The 23938-nt window shown below is 27.5% G+C and overlaps 1 protein-coding gene across 1 annotated transcript in view; it reads left to right on the top strand.

Annotated features, from left to right (window-relative positions):
* Nucleotides 1-1088: 1088 nt before the first annotated feature.
* LOC113387691 (guanine nucleotide-releasing factor 2) overlaps nt 1089-23938 on the top strand; it is a gene marked incomplete in the record, with an annotated part of 99819 nt that continues 76969 nt past the window's right edge. The window contains 1 exon segment of the mRNA XM_026625054.1: nt 1089-1424. Coding sequence (XP_026480839.1) covers nt 1382-1424 — 43 coding nt within the window.

Genomic DNA, 23938 nt, shown 5'->3' with positions numbered 1-23938 from the left:
ACAAGATGAAGAATTGATCAAGTTTTCATGAAGGCAGGTCTAGTGGTTTCGGAGATCTTATCAAAAAAGTAAAAAAAAAAGCCATTTGGCGGTCAAAAATGAACATTAGACATATGCACATCAAATTACCAGATATTTTATAAAGATTTTAATAATAAGTAGAAATTTTGTTTAGATTCCTATGGAAATCCCGTCTCTATGCAGTTAAAGCAGTACGATTGCTTTGAAAAAAAAAGTTCAGAATTTCTAAAATATATCAAAATAAATTTTTCTTCAAAAATTCTTTTTTTTTCAAAAAAAAGTAAATTTTTGTCAAAAATTTATAATCTAATTTTTTCAAAGTAAATTTTTTTTAAATATGTTAATCGTTTTTTAAAAATTAATAATTTTTGGTACGGGAAGTTCCAGCAATTTGCCTTAAGGCATGATGCCATATATCACTAGTTTATAGAGATTTTAATAATGTGTATACATTTTGTGTCAAATTTTTCGTACCAAGATTTTTAATTACGGTACGGGAAGTTCCAGCAATTTGCCTTAAGGCATGATGCCATACACCACTAGTTTATAGAGATTTTAATAATGTGTACACATTTTGTGTAAATTTTTTTGGGTTCCGTACCAAGATTTTTAATTACAGTACGGGAAGTTCCAGCAATTTGCCTCAAGGCACGATGCCATGCACCACTAGTTATAATATTTATTCATAGACATTTTTGTTGACTGATTATTTTTATTCTTCGAATTTTTTATTAAGGTACGGGAAGTTCCAGCAATTTGCCTCAAGGCACGATGCCATGCACCACTAGTTATAATATTTATTCATAGACATTTTTGTAGACTGATTATTTTTATTCTTCGAATGTTTAATTACAGTACGGGAAGTTCCAGCAATTTGCCTCAAGGCACGATGCCATGCACCACTAGTTACAATATTTATTCATAGACATTTTTGTAGACTGATTATTTTTATTTTTCGAATGTTTAATTACGGTACGGGAAGTTCCAGCAATTTGCCTCAAGGCACGATACCACGCACCACTAGTTCTTTTATCATTATGTTACCCATCTTTCTTATCCTGCGGCTGCATTCGCCTCGTACCGCGCACGCTCGCTCCGTCCAATCGAATGCGTCGTCGACGATCGTCTTCTCCGATCTGCGATTTCGGTTCCTCAGTGCAATGTGAAATGGCCGACGCCGTGCGCGACGTAACCGCGACCCGTTCACAAAATGTCACTAAATTAATTAATTCAAACATAATACATTATGTATCTTGTTTAAGATAAATAACACTATCTTGGAGCACCTTTTAAAAGTTATCGTAGTGCCGACAGTGATGTAGTGAGTGAGTTATTTCGTAAACAAAAACAATCGAACTGAATGATGTCTGTAACACCGCGAAATGAAAAGTACAACAACCCAGGTAAGGGGTAATATGATATAAAATAATTACACATATTTTGTTACTAAATATTTTTATAACGTATGTAATTTTTATTATCCGGTGACGTAATTTTCGATAACGATAATGTGACTGTTGTCAATGGGCTTTTGTGGTTTTTGTAATCTATTTTTAAATTCTGTCTAAAGTGCAAGATGTCTCAGGAATTTTGTCTTGATACAAAAATGCTTTTGGTTTGATTTATATGTTAAAGAAAAAACACACGGTTAAGATTTAATATAAGGATTTAACTATAAATTATTTTGACATAAATAAAAAATGGACGCAAGGGATGTGTCATTAAAATTTGAGGTTATGTTATTCATATATAGAGATATATTATCTCTACATTTTTTTAAATTTTAATTAATAAATCCTAATTACTTCATGTATATATATATATATATATATATATATTTATATATATAGTTAATTTATTATTGTTTTGACGTTTCGGAGATACAAAATGTCTTCTTCAGAATCCTTTGAAAAAACATTTTTTTCATAAGTATGCACTCCTTTTGTAATAATTTAAAAATGGAAAGATTTTTTATTTTTATAGAATCGAATATTCCGTATAATCGAAACGTCCGAAAAACTATGAATAAAAATTTAATTTAAGTTCAGAAATAATTTTTGCTACTCAGAAAATTTTTAATTAAAATAAATATATAATTTAGATTTTTTGTTGTTCTATAGTTAAATAAATACTTCAGATTTTTTTAGGTAAATTGTCAAAATAAAAAAATAAAAAATACTTTAATTAGTACTTATTTTGCACGTTTCGACACCGCATGTGTGTCATCATTCAGCAAGTGCAATCTGAAAAATTGTACAACTTAAACATTTTACAGAAAAAATTAACTTATTATTATATTCTAATATTATTATCTTTGGCACATTTAATACCAAAAATAAAAACTAGTTTTTTCAGGTTTATTTAAAAAATACAACGATAAAACTTATAGATTTCATATTTATAAATTTCAAATACATTTTGATATCTAATAAAATAATATTAAGTGTAATTTGTTTATACATTCAATTTTTCATTTTAATTATTTAAAAAAATACAGAAAAGCTTTAAGTAATTTAAAAAGTAAAAGAAAATATGGTAAACAAGAAAAGTGGTCCTTAAAACTTGCCCTGAGGAAGTATTTAAAGTGTTTCTTGTTTGTACTAATTTGTATTAAAAAAGTTAAAATATAAATCTAATAATAAAAACAAAAAAGTACAACCATTACAAATACAAACTAGAGTTCCTCAGAGCATGTTACGAGGACCCACTTTTCTTTATTCTTAATTTCTTAAAACATATATATTTATAAATTGATATTTTTACAACATTTAAAAAGAAACATTAAATAATATTTATGAATATAATATTAATAAAAATAAGGGTTAGTATGTCCATTATGATGATGTAACAGAGAGCTCTTATTTTTGCAACTTGCCAATAATTTTTAATTTGTTTTTTTTTTGTTTGTACTAATTTGTATCGATAAAAAATTAAAATATAAATTTAATAAAAAGAAAAGAGTACAAACATTAAAAATTGCAAATACAAACTAGAGTTCCTCAGAGCATGTTACGAGGACCACTTTTTTTTATTTTCTTCATTTTTAAAACATATCTATTTTTTAATTGTTCTTTTTACAACGTTTAAAAAGGACGTTTTAATGATATTTATGAATATAATATTAATAAAAATAAGGAGTAGAATGATCATCATGATGATGTAATAGAGAGCTCTTATTTTTGCAACTTGCCAATAGGAAATATGAAATTATCATTAGTTCAAGACAAGTTTTAGAAAACACATTGTTTCAGTCAATAAATTTTTACTACGTTACTACTGTGTTTATTTGCGAAAACTATTAAAATATTTGGATCAATGCCAAAATATTTAAAGGCACTATATTATATACGAGTATATATATATATATATATATATATATATATATATATATATATAATTTTATCACTTTGGTTCAGTTTTGAAATGAATAGTACATTAAACCATGGTCGGAGCATGTCAAGATTTTTATGTACCATTTTATTCTCTTTTTTCAATGTTCATAAAAAAATGTTTACTTAACGGTTTACGTACATCAGTTAGTCGAAGGTTAAAAATAACACTGCATTCTTCTTTTGATTTATTTTAAATTTATCGAAGGAATTATCTTGAGGCGAAGAAAATTATGGACCATAGTAGTACCATGTTCATAATTTATACTTGTTTATCTATGACTATGATGGATTAAAAATTGTTCAAATGATAAAATTCTTATTGAAATCTAGCAGTAGTGATATCCGTTTTTATCGGGAAATACGGATTTTTTGCCAAAAATTAATCAGCACGTTTTCTTTGTAGCAATTGGGATCGAATGCTTTTTGAATCATTCAAATCGGTTGAGCTGTGCTTCCGAAAACGTCGACGAAATAATGTACACACACATTCATTTTTTTAATGTATGCCAAAATGTTCAGACATCTCTGAAACTTACCCTCTGTGGTAATAAGTTAAAAAATAGTTTTTGTCCTTATTATGATCTTGTACTGTTTATTATAAATATTTATATTTTCATAAATTTTTCACGACTTACAATATTGACCGTGGGTCAGTGGTTAGAGCTATGGTATCAGAATCAGAGTTTCTAGATTAAACGTTACCCTTGGTCAACCAGATGTCAAGCGGTTATGATCTCGATTTTTACTTGGAATTATGGATAGCAATATATTTCCAAGTCGAATTATGCATTACCCGCATACTACTATTTTTTCTTAAGAATGTTAATTTATGGGATTGTTTTGCTTATTTCTGTGAAAACTGTGAAAATGTCTATCTAGCTGCCGTGCGATCAGGCGTATTTTACATATAAGAAGCAAGGAAGAATCTTATGATAACTGCATGCAAGATTCTGTTATCATAACATTCTTCCTTGCTTGTTTATATGTGAAATACGCCTGAACGCATAGCAAATTGATAGAAAATTTCACAGTTTTCACTACCAATAAATAAGCATAAGATACCGTTGCTATGACAACGCTATATTATGATATAGGAACAGATTTTCATTTTAATATTTATCTTTAACGTTAGTGTTTGAAATTATCTAATGGCATTATTGGCAGATATTACAAAATTCTTAGTGTTACCTGATGATACTATGATTTTGTTTTTTTATACATGAATTCTGAATTAGCTTTCACAATTTCGAATTGGTAATGATTTTTTTTTCGACATTTTAAACTATTTAATTTTTTTTAGATAATCACGTTTTAATAATATCATCATAACACGATCCAGATTAATAGTATCAGCAGACAATTTGTTTAAAATGACGATATTTTAAAATAGTAGTATTTATTTATTAGCTTCCAGTTTCCACTAAAAATGAAAACTTCGGTTTCCGAACATTTTGGCATACTTTAGAAGAAATTGATGTATGTGTGTATGTATGTGCGGATACAATTATTCGTCCACGATTCCTGGTGCACGGATAACCGATTTGAATGATTTGATTCCTACTGATAGGGAGACGTGCTGTTTAGTTTTTGATAAAGGCAGGTTCAGCCGTTTCGTAGATGCAGAGAATAGGACATTGATTTTGAGAGAACGGAGCATCCCATTTGAATGATTCAAAAAACCATTCAACTTGTATTAACGTAATGAAGAATTGTTTACATTTTTTCAAAGGCAGGACCAGCGGTTTTGGAGATCCAGAAAATGCCATTTGGCGGTCGAAAATCAGATATTTTCGATAGTATGGATCAACTGACATGAATGAGTTTCAAAAAGTTTTGAGAAATTTCAAAATTTTCATGATGACCTGGACCACTAGTTTTTTCTACAAATTTTAATAACATGTTGTTACCTTACAAATTAATTCCATCAATGATTAAAATTTGTTGAACTATATATAGTAAGGCGGGCCAATTTGTTTAAAATGACGACATTTTAAAAATTTTAAATAATAGTATTTATTTATCTAATCAAGTTTTGACAGATAACCCAAAAATGGAATTGATGACTTTTTCGTAACGTCGTGATTAAATACTTTGATAAACATTTTTTATTGAATTTTACAAACACAGACACAGACACATACATACATACATATGTATATATATGTGTATATATGTACATATATATATATATACATATATATGTGTATATATCTAATTGTGTTTTATTTGCAATTTTGGCAAAATTTCAAATGGATTAGTCTGTCATGCTGACCGAAATATCTTAAGGTAATGACGTGTACCATTACCCACGTAATATATATATATATATATATATATATATATATATATATATATATATTAGTATATATATACACATATTAGTTTATATTAGTATATTATAATTTACGGGGATAATTATACCGAAACATTTCGTCTAAATTTCGGATCCGGCAGTGTCCTAGTGGCGGCGGTGTCGTTCGCGCGAATTTTTGGCAGAAAAATTATAAAGACAAAAATAATCATTGCTAACTTCAGTAGACATTTTGATTTCTTGAATGATTGTCCGTTTTATAAAATTTGTGATAAAATAAATATATAAATGAATGACTTAATTAGTAAAGTGTAGCAGTTTAAGGTACATAAATGAGTGAGTGAAGTTTAACCATTTTTTTTAAAAGAAAAGTGTGTTTTAAGATTGGAACAGTCTTGTATATTATTTATTTACAAGTGTAAAATGAGTAAATAATAAGTGCAATAATAATTTGTGTACATAATTAGCTTCAATTTTGATTTCTAGAAAAATTTAATGAAATCATTAATTTGAACAAAAATCATAACTGTTCGTTAAGGCAAATTGCTGGTACTTCCCGTACCAAAAGTTATTTTTTTTAAAAAAGGTTAAATTTTTTATTCAAAATAGGCGCATTTTTTATATATGAAAATGAACAGGTTTCAATTGTTATTTTGATATTTTTATTTAGTGAAATTTAAATACAAAACTAAAGTTTAATTATTGAGAACATTTTGATTTTTTTATCAATTTTGTAAAATTTATGCATATTGATAATAAATCAGATAAATACACGTTTAAATAACTAAAACTAAATACAGTTAATAAATTAAACTATTCATACTTATATTTATATATAATTTTGATTTTGTCAAGGAGTTTTCACATCATTGTTTGATAAAACTTTTTGATACAGACATTTTGATTTTCAAAATTTTATTTATAGTGTAAAATTTGTTAAATTTATAAACCAAATACAATTATAAATACTTAAAATTACATTTAATTATTATAGTGTGGTTGTCACTTTGTGATTTCTTAAAAATTGTGCAATTTATTTGAAATATTTATTAATTAAAGTAATCAATAATGAATAAATAAATCATTGTAATAATTTATGCACGTAATTTATTGCACTTTGAATTCCTAAGTGATATTTATTTTGATAATTTTATTTAAAATATAATAATAATAATTAATTGAAAACTTCATATCTTAAAGGAATTTTGTCGAATATTTTTTAATTAATCTAATTATTTGATTTGAGTTTAAATAATTAAAACTAGTTAAAGTATAACTATTAATATTATATTTTTTATGTGAAAATTAGCGATTCCAAAGGTTATTTAAAGGAGATTGAAAAAATGATTTATTATTCTGTGTACGAAATTTAAAATAGATAAATAAATGGAAGTGTTAATAATTGTGTAAATAATTATACATTGTGTGAAGATTAGTAATTTCGGACGCCAGATCAGACTGGTTTGTGATTTCTTGAGAAAGTGTCCATTTTAGTAAAACATAATGTATTTTATCAATTATTGTAAATAAAAAATACAAGTTATAATAAATTAAAGAAAATATTAAATAAATATAGGTATAAATATAAAAACTTTAAATAAAGATTGTGAATGTGATTTCTTTTGAAAAAAAAGAATTTATGGGGCAATTCTGCCATAACAGAGCTCATAAAAAGTGTTGTCATGGCAACGCTCTCTTATGCTTGTTCTTGGTAGTGAAAATTATGAAAATGTCTGTCTGTCTATTTGCTGTGCGGTCAATTAAACAATTTAAGAATGATCTAAAAAAATTAAATGTACAAAATAATGTGGTAATACTTAAATAAATAATTTTTTAATTGAAGTAAGTGTCTGTCTACATTTTTAGATATCTATGGAACCTGACTGCCCATTTTTGTGATGAGAAATCTAGCAAATAATAAATAAAACTATTGAAATTTATTTATAAGAAAAAACTATAATTAAACATAATTAAACAATTTAAGAATGATTTAAAAATATTAAATATACAAAACAATGTGTTAATACTGAAAGTTTAAAAAGTGTTAATTTTATGATATATTTAATTCAACAACAAAAAAATTATAAATCTTTTAAATAATTATAAGTGACTATCTATTAAAAATGCCTTCATCGTCCTCGTCTTCGTCGATAATAACCGACGACAATCGTTCGCCGTCGGCGCCGTTCCTAAGGAAGCCACCGATTAATCGGGGACGACGAAAGTATAAGGTGCGCTCCGACCCTCACAATCACCGGAACATCGTCAGAGTTCTGCCGGAAACTTACAGGAAATTACCGGAGGAGGACACGGAAAACGATAGAGATGGAGATAATGGAAGCGGTTCGTTTTTCGATAAAAATTGAGATTAAAATATCTTTTATTAATAATAATTATTATTATTAATTATTTTGATTAATTACTATTTGATTTGTGGAATTGTACCAATGGGGCAATGGCTAATTTTCATCTCTGTCTGTTATTTGAATATTTCGGTTACAGATGATACAATTTATTTCTTTTTTTTTTTTAACTCCCCGAAGGAAAAGTTTATGTTTTCATCAAAAAATCCGATTCGCTAATTTTATGTTTTCTCGACGTTTCAATCCATTCTGAATCGAATGAGACCAAATTTGGAAAAAGTATGTGTGTGTGTGTGTGTGCGTGTGTGTGAACAGTTGTTTTTGCCGTAAATCGACGTTTTCTCCAAAACGGCTGGACCGATTTCAAAATTTTAAAAGCTATTCGATGTATTTCGATGAGGACTATCGTTTCTTAATTTTGTGCGGCGATCGGCCGGGCCGTTTCTTTGTAAATTGCAGAAAAGTGAAAAATTTTTCGTCCACGTTTTAGCCCGCAATTCTGAATCGATTCTGAAAATTCAAAAACCATTCGATAGATATTGGTTGGGAATCGTGCTGATTAGTTTTTGGTAAAGATCGGCCTGGCCGTTTTCTTGTAATAAAGTTTTTTAAAAAAAAAATTCGACGATTTTTATGATCTTTTTTTGACGGTAGATACTATAGTCTTCTAGATCATACTAAAATATTAAGGCCCTACGACAACTGGTTTAATTTTGAAAATTCGTCAAAGTTTGCGAAAATTGGTATCGTTTTTTGGGCATTTGTCAAAATTAGAACTTTCATCGACGTTTGCTCAAAAACGCCTGAACCGATTTCAGAAATTTAAAAGCCATTTGATGTATTTCAATGAGGACTATCGTTTGTCAGTTCTGTGCGACGATCTGCCAAGCCGTTTCTTTGTAATTTGAAAAAAAGTGTTAAACTTTTCGTCCACATTTAAGCTCATCCTACCGAACCGATTTTAAAAAATCAAAAACTGTTCGAAAGATATTAGTTTGGAATGATACTGATTAGTTTTAGATGAAAATCTACCGAGCCGTTTTCTTGTAATTAATTGTTGAAAAAAAAATTGAAGCCGATTTTTATGGAACTTTTTTGGCGATATATATCATGGTCTTATAGAACTTACTGAAATATTACGGCCTTACGACAAGTAGTTTAATTTTAAAAATTCATCAAAGATTGAGAAAATGAGCAGTTTTTTTGACGTTAGCTAAAATTAAAATTTGACGATTTACTTGGTATAGCAATATAGTACTTGGTGTTAATAAACATACTAAACCATTACAATCGTACGGAAACTGGTTTAAATATAATAATTGTTGATTTTTGAAAAGTTGCTTTTTGAAAATTCTCCGAGTTAACGTGTTCGTTCGTTTTCAATTATGTGTAATAAATCCACTCATAAATTAATTTATTTTTTATTGATTAAGTCGATTATTTACACATATCGGGAAGTTTATGGAACTTGCCTCAAGGCTAAATACCAATACCAACTAGTTTATTATTATTGTGCAAATGGGGCAACGGCTTATTTTCATTTTCTTTTTAATTTCTGTCTGCTATTTACTATTATATGAATATTTCAATTACAGATGACATATTTTATATCAAATTAGTACGAATGGTTTTATTGAATGTATGATGTGTTTTTTTGTTTTTTTCCTGTGACATGCAAACTGTTGCATGTCTCCTTAATAATATATCCGCATTTGTTTTGTAAGCGCCCGCCCGTGTATGACCCATGACCTTACGTAACCCATTTTTGTTCGGTCCCGGACAAATATTATCAACGGCACAGGGTGACACAGAAAAATAAACAAATAAATATGTAGATGTATATATATATATATATATATATATATATACTAGCTGGCCCCGCAAACGTTGTTTTGCTAAGTAAGATATATTCTAAACAATATCTACAGAATCAATAATATTAATACTTTTGTGTATAAGGATGTGTTGTTTGAATGCTATATACAATGAGTTATTATAAAAACAATAAACCCCATTAGTTTGTCTATATTTTGTCGATACAATCAAACTGGAAGTTTTATACACTTTCTATAGAAAACATGGTATAATTCATTCAATCCAAGTCTTTTTTGGTCTTTCGACTTATTGATTACGTTTCAAGTTTTTCAGATTCTTTTTGGATTCTGGACTTTGTGTATAATTGTAAATAATACTACTAAGCTTATAGAAAAAATTCAAATTTCTGCGAGGAGAGATAAAAAATGAATTAAGTATTTCTTCTTTGACCTGCTTTTTGAAAAGTTTTAAGTAGCATTCGATAAATTAAAGTAAATTTAATAAAAAGTATATGTGTAGAGCAGGGCGAGGTCCAATTTGACTTTGAGCAAATATTAATTATAATAGAAATCAAACCGATTATATCACAACAAATAACACATTTCAAACGAACAATTATCTGGACTACGTTCAGTAAAACTGCCAGCTACTTTATTATTGTAGAAATGTGCTTTTTTGCTGTCTTTCAAAAATTTGTTATCTAGACCTTTTTACCCTATAGACGGGGTAACTTGGAACGGCCAGGTGGCAAACAGGTTTAATGTCTTATTTTAATTTTAAAGGTGTTTTACAAAATAATTACACTTTTAACTAATGCTAAATGCTAAATTACTAACGGAAGAAAATACTTTTATTATGGATTTTCAAAGATTACCGCATATCTCCCGATAGCAAAGTCATAAAAATCAAGGTTATAGCTGGCTCTTCATCTTTTTCCCTCTACTTTCAAATATTGTTGTTAAACAATGCTCAACTTTAGTGGTAGTAGTAGACTTTTTTAGCCCCGGACTTTCATATATTTCTATCTATTCTTCGATAAATTCTGGGAAATTATAACTGGAAAAATGTTATTCGACAAAATGTCCCTTTGATCGACACCAAATTAGGGTTTTGAATTTAAATAAAATAAATAAAAAATAATATAGCCTTGAAAAAGTTTTATAAATACCAATGATTATTTATAATATACAAATGAGATCTTTCAGAGCACCATGTTTGAGAAAAATATGATTTGCAAAAAAAAAGTGCTACAACGTCAAAAAGTGCATTTTCATATTAACATTTCAAAAAATTTGATATTTTGAATTTCTAGTAACACTTACGATCGGTTTATTACGTTTTTATATATAAATAAAACTACAAACAAAACTACTTACTACAATTTTATCATAATTAAATAATATTCACGTAAAACATCCTATTAAACGCAATGGAACATCATCTGTCAAAAACGTTTTGACATTTGACGTATTAGCCACCGTCCATTGTTTTCTTTAAATTACGCTTCTACAAATGTTTTCAAATTAAAAATATAAAGTTTCTACGCGATTTTGAAATAATATCTCACCTTTCCGACAACCTACTGATTAACACGAATTTTTCAAGACTAAAAGTGGCCAAATCGGTTTAGCCGTTTTCGAGTTTTAGCGGATCATTTGATCGACAGCTCCATTTTTATATATAAGAAGATATTGTATGTATATATTGTATGTTGATATCATAACACCCTGTGAGAGGTACCTCATGGGCGTTGTCAACCCCACCTTGCTATGACGTCATTGAACCCTGGGAAAACTATACACAGAACTCCGACTTATGCATACCTACACACATATATATATATATATATATATATATATATATATTATAGAATATAATAATAGAAGAAAGATTCTTAGTTGTCTCATATTTATTTCCAAGGCATTAAAAAAAACATGATATGTGAAAAATGAGTTGTTAGAAGTGAATGCTAAGTTTCAAAGATTTAAAAATGATAATTCAAATATTTTTTTCAAATATGTGCAAATAATATCCCCGGCGGCGAGGATGTTGCACGATGTGTTTCGTTTTTCCTGTCCTATTTTTTTTTCTGTAGAATTTCTTAAGAAGAAATTCTTATGTTCAAGAAATCTGTTATTATGATAAATATGTTTTAAATTTGCTCTATGAAATGTGGTGCCAATTGCTCAATAAAATAGTAACTTTATGACAACGTTTTGTCATAAAGTCAACAAATGAAACGTCGATGTTGTCTTAGCCATGTATTATTAACAACTATATTATACATAATAAAAAAAGAATAAAATTAAAAGCTCAAAATAGTGGGTCAAAAGCCCCCCTACCAAATTTAGGTTATTTGTAAAACCACACCGTTAGATGGCCACATAATTAATTATATTTTATCCAACGTTCTTTTAAGGGGCACAACTAGTGTAACCTCCTAAAAAAGAAATGTTTTTTGGGAATTTATATTAAAAAAACTACTTTATCAATCATTTCAAAATTTTAGGAATATATTTATACATGTTTTAAGAATACATAGTAAAATTTTTGAAGAAAAAAATTAAATATTTTTTAAGTTATCGTCGATCTCCAACGGCGCGACAAAAAAAAGGCCCTTCACTTCTGCAGTGATTCCGGCCTTCTACGTGGATGAAATTAAAAAAAAAATCTCATTAAAGTAGATAATTCATTCATTCAATATTGTCTGTAAAATGAACTACGATAAAGAAAAAAAATAAAAAATTGACAAAGCGACGGCATTTTTTTTTTAAAAAGTCGAATTTTACCCAAAATTTTGGTCGTTTTTGGACTGCCAAAATTCGATTTTTGATCCGATCAAAAAATCGATAGTTCATTTTACGGGGAACTATATATAGAACATGTAAAAAAATTTTGATAGTGATCGGATCATTTGTTTTTGAATAATCGCTGCAGCAAATTCGGAAAATGCTGTTTCGAGAAAAACGCGTTTAAAGATTAAATTATCCTTATACTATATACTATATAAATACTCTTTAAATGGCTGTGACTCAAAAACTATTTAAGATATCGATTTAAAATTTTGGTATGTTATTTTTAAAGGTATAACCTATCAAAATATGGAAAAATTGAAAATTTGATTTTTTGAAAATTTCACACTAGTTGTGCCCTTTAAGGCCTTATCTTCAGGTAATAAATACTTTCAAAAAATCCCCCACTCTTTCGCTGCATGGTAGTACCGTAATTTATTTATAAACTATGTTTAATAATGATTTTTAATTTGATTAATTACCATCCATATATTTATGATATTACATATTCTGTCTGAGTAATTATATTATTTTCGCCGGAATTCCTGGTGCTCGTCCTTGATAAGAGAGGCAGTACCACACGCGATTTATCCATCGCATCGCATCGTCCATTCATTATACATTTATTTGTCCGTGACATCAGGCGAGGACGTCGTAATCCGTCAGTGATTCATTATAATTCTTTAATTGCTGTTTCAGCAAATGCAAATGTGCATTTTCGAATTAATTACACATGTTTATGTTTCGAGTAAATAAACGTATGGATTCTGTTAAACAGCGCCTAAGGAAATATTGTTTTCACAATTTCACTCATCATGTGTTTGAAGAACTTCATGTAATTGAAATTAACATACATTCATTGACTGCTTGTATTTTTTTTTACTTTTTCGCTGGCGATATAATCTCATTCTTTGAGCAGCTGTAATATCTGTCTTGCCTTAAAAAATATTTTCCATTTTAATAACTTCAAAGATTTATAGAAATTACGAATAATATAGAGATAATTTCTAATCAATAAACTTACGTTTAGTACGCGGTACAAATGCTTAATTTGTTTTATTATTTTTAAGGAACTGGGTAAAATATTCTTCTGATTCAGGCATTTTTCATTAAATTAAGATTTGTACTACGATGTAACCTTAAATTCTAATGACATTCCGATCTCCTCGTTGATGTCTATTTACTCGTCATGACGACTAATCACAATCGATCCATATAGAAATGATTTCATCGAGAGCGAATGACGAACAGTTCGGGCGTAACGCTACTTCCGTTGCATTTTCACAAATTTACTCCCTAGTCGCGCTTAAAGAAGTTTTATTTTAACATTTTTTTTCTCATGTGGAAGTTTTATTTTAACATTTTTTTTCTCTATGTGGAAGTCGGACTTTTTTGGCATTGGTGGGAATTTGACACCATTGTTTCGCCTTTTTAAGATTTTAAGATTCTGACTGATTGTGACATAATGTGAACACTATTTACTACTTCACATACACACTAAAGTATTATTAAATACAGTAGAACACTGATTATCCGGATTACATATTATATATATGTACAATTCGAATTTTTGCATGATTAATGTAATGTAAGAAAATATATATGTATATACATCAGAAAGTTTCAAATTCTTAATAAACATTGATTTTTGTTGATATCTATGTAGTAATTGTTATTTTTGATAAATACACATTATTATTCTTCATACATTGGATTATTCGGATGCCTATCAACAACAATTAGTCCGTTTAACCGAAGTGTTACTGTATATATGGATTAACCATTGATTTGCTTGTTTTGGATCCAAAAAGTACAACCAGCCTTTGTATAGAGATAAATTATACAAGGGTGTTGGCACATAACGTAATTTCAAATCGCATAAGTTGATATTTTGTTATTACGAACTGATTGCTGATAATCCCATACTTTTTCTTTGGCAAGATTCTGTCCAGAACTTCTCGATCCAATATCTAAAGATCCTTCTGAAATCTTGTTTAACCATAATCGTTCACATATTAAGCACGTACTATCAAAATTGTCTTCAGTAAATTTTGTTCTAATGTAATTGTGAAGTTTCTTATGAGCTGGGAATATTGGTGTTGTAACAAGATATTTTACAAAAATGTATAGAAGTTCTTGATTCACCGAGATGCTGCCGAACTCTATTAAATACACTTGCACTTTATTTATATTTTTCGAAGGACCAGATATATTTAGATTGTGGCTATATCAAACCGATTAAAAGGTGATAAATAAATGTTTAATTGTTGAATATTTAAATGAAATACTATGATATTAAGAATTATAGATATGTTACTTAGTTGAAGTTTAAATTAGTACTGATGTTTGTTAGATGAGATTTTAAATAATACTAAATTATAAAGATTTTACAATTTTATATGATTTTTCTAGTTGGTTCGTTTTTGTGGGTTCAAGCGACATTCCATTACATTTTTGACCAATCAGGTATTAACCGGTGATTCAATGGTACGTGGAATTCTTAGAAAAATGGGTTAATGGTATGATTTTAATAGTTCTAAATTATATAATAAGGGATGAGGGTTTATTATTGCTATCCTGTATGTTGAAGGTGATAAAATATAATAATATTATCCCATTAGACCAGGGTTGAGTAAGGCGTTAACAATTGGACTTGTAGATTAATTCTTGCACTTTTGTCACCAATAGTAATAATTTTGTCTAGTTTTAATTGTGTTTTTGAATGCGTTATTATGCAATTTCAGAAAAAAAACAACAATCGATATTCACAAATTACCTACTAGTAGGATGAAAACCGTTTACATGAAGTTTTAAACTCTGCTGCGACTACTAGCACCTCTAGCGGCGTCGCAGTCAATTATTAACATGACCACGAAATATAGTTAAAGTGAATTATCTATGTTCTTACCCATTAAAAAATGAAATATGAGATTCACCGCAAAGTCCTAAGAAATTTAAATACTCGTTAAAATAAGACAATTCGTGTAAATAACGAATTTTACAATTATCAGGTCGTGTTAAATGAAAGTAAATATAAGTATATATACATCCATGTTTGTATTACAATAGATCATCTTTACATTTCCCATGTGCGGAGGGGCCCCCTTAGCCACTAACCCCTTGGTGGCTTTACTATATGATGAATGCACGAAGAAGGTTTTCGGTTTCAAGGCACGTCCGTGTCTTTTCTTGCTTGAGCATTGAGCATTGAGCATTCTTTGTTTGTGTCTCACACATGCTCAACAATTCAAATATGTATTGCAAACACAACAAATATAGAGGAGACCGGGATATAAATCAGAAATGTTCTTATTTTAATTTTTTTATTTTTTTTATTTACATTTGTGTCGTTCTAATATAACATTCAGTAATTTTGTGATGGCTTATTAAATAAAAGAAAAAGGTCGGAAGGTGACCCAGTGGTGATCCGATTCGATATTGGATATGTTTAACTTACAGATGTAATCCTGATGTGAAAAAATTTAAATAAAGTCTACGAGTAATTGTACATATTATAGGATTACTAAACGATATCAAAAATGAGCCCTTTTCTTCTGAGCCGTTCAATGGCATGACTTCTTATTAAATTTTTGGCCATGATGTTCGGGTGGTTCTGTATTCTATCCTTGTATCTCAGACTGAATTGAGAAATGTTTTTGAATGCATCAAATGGGTGCACTAAAACCGATTATAACCACCAAATGGGTAGCAAGGTGTTTTGTCAAAAATTACAAAATATCATGTAAGAGAAGGGAGGATCTAGTAAGGTATCATTTGTACTTATTTATTACTGGAATTTGGAAAAAATCTGAAATTTTACACTTTTTTCTAAGTTCTAAAAATACTCGTGTTGTTCCACCCGGGGCAGGAGGGGTCCAAAAATCCTAAAAATCGATCATGTGATTAAAGGACGACCCCAAAATTTAATTATAAAGAAAATGTGCAAAATTGAGATGATATATACATATAATATATTAAGAAATTAACAAATATATGTATTTTTGGAAAATGTTGATTATTTTCTATTTATAATGGCCATACGATCTTAAATAAAATGTCAAAAAATAAAAAAGAGAGATATCTCATAGGAGATAATCTCTTAAATGCATTTACACTTAGCAAATTGTCTTAAAAAATGTATATAATTTTGATTGGCAATAAAACTATGCAAAAAAATCTATTTATAAATTTTATGATCTTTAGTAGTAATAATAAACAATTAGAAATGTTTCTTATATGTTTATTGAAATTTGGATTCTATAAAAAAACTAGTGGTGTATGGCATCGTGCCTTAAGGCTAATTGCTGGAACGTCCCGTACCATAATTTAAATTTGCACAAGATCAGGACAGAAAAATATGATATTTTTTGAGAATTTTGCATTTTTTTCATTTTTGAAAATTTTGAATTTTTTTATCATTTTTGAAAATTTAAAAAAAAATAAATTCTAGTTTTAAAAATCACATGAAGTTTTTTGAATTATTTGAAAGTTTGTGAAACAACTAGATATCATTTTTGTTTTTTTTTTTTAGATTTTTTCATAATTTTTGAAAATTTTGAAAACATTCAATTTTTTTTAATAAATAGTTTTTAAAATTACATGAAGTTTTTTGAATTATTTGAAATTTGGGGAAACCTATATTTTTAGATAACTGAAATTTTTAGATTTTTTTTTGAATATATTAAAAATTTTAATTTTTTCTTAAAAGTTTGTGATACCCATTCATGTCGATTGATTCATACTGTCAAAAGAATCAATTATATCTTCTTTACGTCAATACAAGTAAAATGTTTTTTGAATTGATCAAATCGGACGCTCCGTTTTCTCAAAAACTTCTCTTCAAAAACTCACAATTTCCATTTTCTGCATTTTTTGCACCGTATCTCCGTAACGGCTAGACCTGCCTTTGCCAAAAACTAATCAGCATATCTCCCTATCAATAGGAATGGAATGTTTTCTGAACCATTCAAATCGGTTGATCCGTGCGCCTGAAAACGTGGACGAAAAATTGTAACCATACGCACACACATCAATTTTTACTGAGGTATGCCAAAATGTTCAGAAACCTTCGAAACGTAAAGATAGCCAAAAATTTTCATTTTGGATTTTTTTGCGATTACTATAACTTACCCTACGGGAAGTTAAAAATATTTTCGAAAAAAAAAATAAGATTTATATAACTCGTCAATGGAAATTAGTGTTATTCTTATGATCATTTCCGAGAACTTTTAAATGTAAAAAACTGGCTATTACGATTGTATCTAGTGTCCTCTAAATTTACATATGCTTACATATATATATATATATATATATATATATATGTATTAAAATTTCGTCGTCAGCGCGACTTTGATTTTAGATTTTACGATCATCAGTCTGTCATTCGTGTTCGCGTATGAAAGACACACATCTGTTTCGAAAATAAAATGTATCCCTTCATTACACTATATAAATAAAATAAAATAAAATAGTGTTAAATATATAAATACATATATATTTAAAATTTAATTTAAATAAATATTCAAAAGTGATTACTTGTGGTTATAAATAAATTTGTGACAAAAATGGCGTCTGATCCGTTAACAATTAAAACTAATGTTTTTAATAACCTTGGATGGTTCATGTGAATAAAGCTGATATTAATAACCATCTAATACGGATTTTGGCTAATAAATAAACATTTATAATTATCTCCATTTTCATATTTATTTTTTGTTTATTGGTTTTAAATGAGTGATTTTGAGTGAGTTTGAGTGTGCTAAATAAGTTTTGTTAAGTCAAGTAGTTAAGTTGTATACAGTTTCCTAAAAAAGGATATCCGAAACGTTGGACATAAAATTTGAAATAGACAAAAATTTAACAAAATAAAAACGTAAGTTTTTTCTTTTTGTTAATTCATTATTTACCAACTTGTTTTATCTGTAAATTATTATTTGACCTTGTAAAACTTTTCTCATGTTTTTTGTTCAACTTTTTTTCACCCTGGTCAACTTTCAAGGTTAACCCTTTCCACTCGAATTCCGCCGGCATAATATGTATTATTTCTGCAATTCGCGAGTGGAAAGGGTTAAGTTTTGTACAGGAATATTTCTCAGGAAAAAATTATAAACGGCTTTTATTAATAATTTCTCTAATAATTTATTCATTCTTACTCTGATTTTTTTTTATTAATTAATTTTTATTGGTTTCGTTTACTAAGACCAAATAGCCATACCTACAACATTAATTTTTACATGTTATACTATTATTTTATATGTATTATTTTTATTATATCATATACTATCTTCATATAGCATAAATCATACTACATATTTAATTTTCTTCACAACTGATTTCTTCATTCTTCTTTATATTCTAACCTTGCTTCTTCTTTTAACTGCTAATTCTATTCTATCTCACACCAACAATTCTAATTCTACTCAATTTTAATCCAGAAAATCAAAAGACAATTCTATGCCAGTACCAGGACTCGAACCGAGTATCCTTGGCTTGTTAGTCGGGCATGCTACTGACTGAGCTATTCTCTTCTTTTAACTTCTAATTCTATTCTATCTCAAATCAACAATTCGAATTCTACTTAAATTCAATCTCACGAATTAAATGACAACTTTACATCAGTGCCAGGACTCGAACCGAATATCCTGGCCTGCGAGTCGGTCATGCTACTAACTGAGCTATTCTCTTCTTTTAACTTCTAATTCTATTTTACCTCAAATCAACAATTCAAATTTTACTTACAATACAACAAAACATGACAATTCTATGTCAGTGCCATGACTCGAACCGAGTATCCCTGAGGCATGAGTCGGTCATGATACAGACTGAGCTATTTTCTTCTTTTAACTTCTAATTCTATTCTATCTCAAATCAAAAATTCAAATTCTATTTAAATTCAATCACACAAATTAAATGACAACTTTATATCAGTGCCAGGACTCGAACCGAGTGTCCCTGGCGTGCGAGTCGGGCATAATACTGACTGAGCTATTCCATTCGTCTTTTAACTTCTAATTCTATTCTATCTAAAATAAATCATTCAAATTCTACTCAATTTTAATCTCTCAAATCAAATGACGATTCTAATGTCTATGCCAGGACTGGAACCGAATATCCTTGGGGTATGAGTCGGTCATGCTACTGACTGAGCTATTCTCTTCTTTCAACTTCTAATTCTATTCTATCTCAAATCAACCATTCAAATTCTACTTAAATTCGATCCAACAAATCAAATGACAATTCTAATGTCAGTGCCAGGACTCGAACTATTCCCGTCACGATTTTTTAAAAATTTGTTTTCAATTTCGTAACAATAAATGATGAAATAGATTTTCGATTCGAATTTATTCTGTTTGTCAAATAAAATAAATATTTGCTGATTAGAAATAATCAATGAATAAATAAATGCATATGTGTATATATGTATATATATATATATATATATAATATATATATATATATGTTTGTATGTATATATATTATGTTTTTGTATATAAAATCGTTAATACAAAGTTCAGTTGTGATAATCTGCAAATAGTCATTGAGACAACATCACTGGAATTATTATTGTTTAGATAATGATAACTTTTTTATACTAATTCTATTTTCATTAATTAATTACTACACTTAATTATATAAAAAAACATCAAATAACTAATTTTTATTTTAAATCGCCAACTATTTTGGTTAATAATTATTGTAATGTATATATAATATTTTTATTATTAGTTATGTTCATTTAAAAGTTTTAATAAATGCTTATAAGAAATTTTAATAACTTATGAAAAATATTTTTATTAAAAAAATAAAACTGATTAAATCTAATTAAACTTGACTAGACTGAAGACTAAAATATAATTAAACTAGAATTTATTTAAAAATAACATTTATTCCAACCTTTATTTTACTGACTAATATTTAATTAAAATTTATATATATTTTTTTAAATATATAATTTTATTGACCTTCTAATCGACATTACATTAACCCATTTACTCATACATAATCATACATAATTAATTAAACTGATTACATATGTCTTTATTTTATTTATTTATTATTTTATTATTTTTAAATTTCTTATTTGATCTAATAAATTTTTCTTATTAGATCTAATAAATGTTTTATTGTATGTTTTATATTACTAAAATATTTTATCATTTGGTTAATTTTAATAATACATATAATTTTGTTCCAAAAAAATTTAAATGCAAAATTCTTGGAAAAACAGTATTTTTTTAAACAAAATAAACAAATTCATTAGATTTTAAAAGCTGTTTAAATATTCTCATTAGAATACTTATTTTAATAATATTATATATAAATATGCTAATTCCAAAGTCAATGAAAATGTTTTTTTCTAATGAAAGAAACATTTCAAGGCATTACTCAAGTATTTGTTTTATTAATCATAATTTATTTAGAGTTAGACTAAAAAGGCATTTCAAAATGTGAATTATTAATATTTTACAGATATTTTTAAATTTTGCATTTTATTTGTTGATAATTTGCAAATTACTTTCATTTCTGCATATTTTTTTAAATTGGATTATGTGGGTAGGGTCCACATTTGCGATGTTAAAATGTGGGTAAACTAAAAAAATTGTGAATATTTTTGATTTTATATATGTATTTGAAATTCAAATGATTAAGTTATAAAAAAAACTTCAATATATTTAAATATGAAAATTTCCGAACTTTATTATACGTGATAAAATTAAATTGAAAACTTTCAGAAGTAAAAATGTGTGAAAAATTTGAAACTGCATCTAGTTTTAAATATAGAATTTTTCATTCTTCTCTCTCAAGTCTTAACTTCTTCATTACAAATCTTGCTTTTTCTTCTGACTTCTAATTTTATTCTAATCCAAATTGAATGACAATTTTATGTCAGTGTCAGGACTCGAACCGAGTATCCCCACCTTAGTCGAGTATGCTACTGATTGAGCAATATATCATCCACCTTATTAAATTAATTTATTAGTTATTGTGCCATTTTTTTGTAATTCATATTTGGACAACCTAATATTACTGTTATTATTACATTTTTTTTCAATTAATGTTTATTTTGATGTAATATAAAATATAATATATTGTTACCTATTAATATTTTTTTAATCAATTTATTTTGATGTGTGTTTTCAATAAAAATAAAGATGACTTAATAATAAAATTACAAACGCGTGACGGTCAAATGGTCAAATGTCAGATGACGGAATTTTTACTGGTCTGAAATCAATGACAGAAAAAAATTATGTATATACTAGATGACCCGACACACGTTGTCCTGTACCCAAGTCTACAATTCAAAAGATCCAAATTTTTTAATATCCTATCTTATAGTTTTTAATATCCCATTTGATGTCCTGCCTTTGTGATTCATTTATGGTCTTATCAAAAGCAGTATAAGAAATTCAGAATTAAATAATATAGTATCTGCGGTAAAAAGAACAATATCACACTTGATTTTACCACACAACATAATTGCTTCAATAATTCAGTCTAAGTAGTTCGTTTTTGGCAATTATAATTTCTAAAGTACATTTTTTAACTAATAATTTAATGAACATTATTGTTTATGTTCAAATCTTAGGCGAATTAATTTGTAAAACCTAGTTCTAATGGCATTATTCAATCTAAGATCAACTTGCTAAATATTCCATCATATCCAATGCCAAACAAATGGATTTTTGGCACATGAAACAAAATTCTAAATCATTTTTTAATAAGTAGAAATATTTTTTTGTATTGTTAAATAATTTAGTAAAGTAAACCAAAATGGGACATGCATAAGGTTAAAAAAATAATGTAAATGCAATTTTGGATTTGTTGCGTCATTTATTAAACTGAATTATATAATTTCATCTGCCAAACATACACTGTTGGCTGTATCTTATATTATTTTAATTTCTGGCACATCTCGGCTGCTATTCGGCAATAATAATGTAGATATTATATTTGTCTTGTATATTACATTCTAATATTATCTAGGCTCATAATTTCAGCTAAATTAAAATTTCAAGTGAATTGACATTTCTAGCGGATGACAATTCAAGTATTTTCAATGTCAAACAATGATAAGTGGTTTTTTGTAATTTTTGTCATTTATTCCTACAAAATCACTATAGTTTTATCGTTCATTAAATCTTAAAAATTTCCTTTGACAAACTCTGGAAATAATTATCAAAATCCGAATAACCGTTTAGGAGAAGTATCAAATCATACATCAGTACAGAAGAATTTTATATATAAGATAAGATATTATTTAAATAATTTATTTACACTCTTAGTTTGTTTAAATAATTCACTAAAAATATTTTTACTATTAACTAAATTAAGACCTACTTAGACCTATATGTACCATTTTCTCAAAATGTTGTGTTGTCTATGAAATTATTACTTGAATTTACAATTTTCAATAAAATTGAAAAAAAAAACATTTTGAAAAAAAAACGAAGATCTTAATCATTTTTAAAAAATCTGATAGGTACTTTATATATACAATATATCAGCTCCAGCAATTTACTTTAGGTTATACACCACTAGTTCCAATTAGCATTACCAATTAACACGACTGTTGATGAGTCAATTATGTTATTATTATTCTTGTAGTATTATTTAAATAACTCATCAACAATATTCCACTAATTGACATCGTACTCAATAATAATTAGTCAATTACTCAAATTACACAGAAATCGCACTCGGCCATTCCTCTACCGCGAATTACGCCAACGAATGATTCACAAAGTTTGAGGAAATAGTTATCTGTGTTATCACAAAAATTAAATGAATTTCATTAAAAATAACTGAGAAATACAAAAATAATTATATATGATCAACATTATTTAAATGTAGTATTTAATTATGATAATTATTAAAAAAAAGTGAAGAAAAATGTATTGAATGACATGTTTTCTCATAAGGCAATACTACTAGTATTGCCCTATGAGGAGGAATTTCGTTTATTGAATTGCATTAAAACTATAGTTTTATATTTATAGGTGTATATTTATATATCTTATATATAAAATTCTTCTGTACGGGTGTATGATTTGAAACTGCTCCTAAACGGTTATTCGGATTTTGATAAATCTTTCTAGAGTTTGTCAAAGAAAATTTTTTAAATTTAATGAACGATAAAACTATAGTAATATTGTAGAAATTAATGGCAAAAATTACAAAAAGACACTTATTATTGTTTGACTTTGAAAATATTTGAACTGTCGTCTGCTAGAAATGTCGATT

This window comes from Ctenocephalides felis, unplaced genomic scaffold, assembly GCF_003426905.1.
Source record: "Ctenocephalides felis isolate EL2017-DRISC unplaced genomic scaffold, ASM342690v1 CF-g0.4_SCAFFOLD_03572, whole genome shotgun sequence".
In the NCBI taxonomy this organism is placed as follows: domain Eukaryota; kingdom Metazoa; phylum Arthropoda; class Insecta; order Siphonaptera; family Pulicidae; genus Ctenocephalides; species Ctenocephalides felis.
Note: the sequence above shows the minus strand (reverse complement) of the source record. Positions and strands in the feature narration are given on the sequence as shown.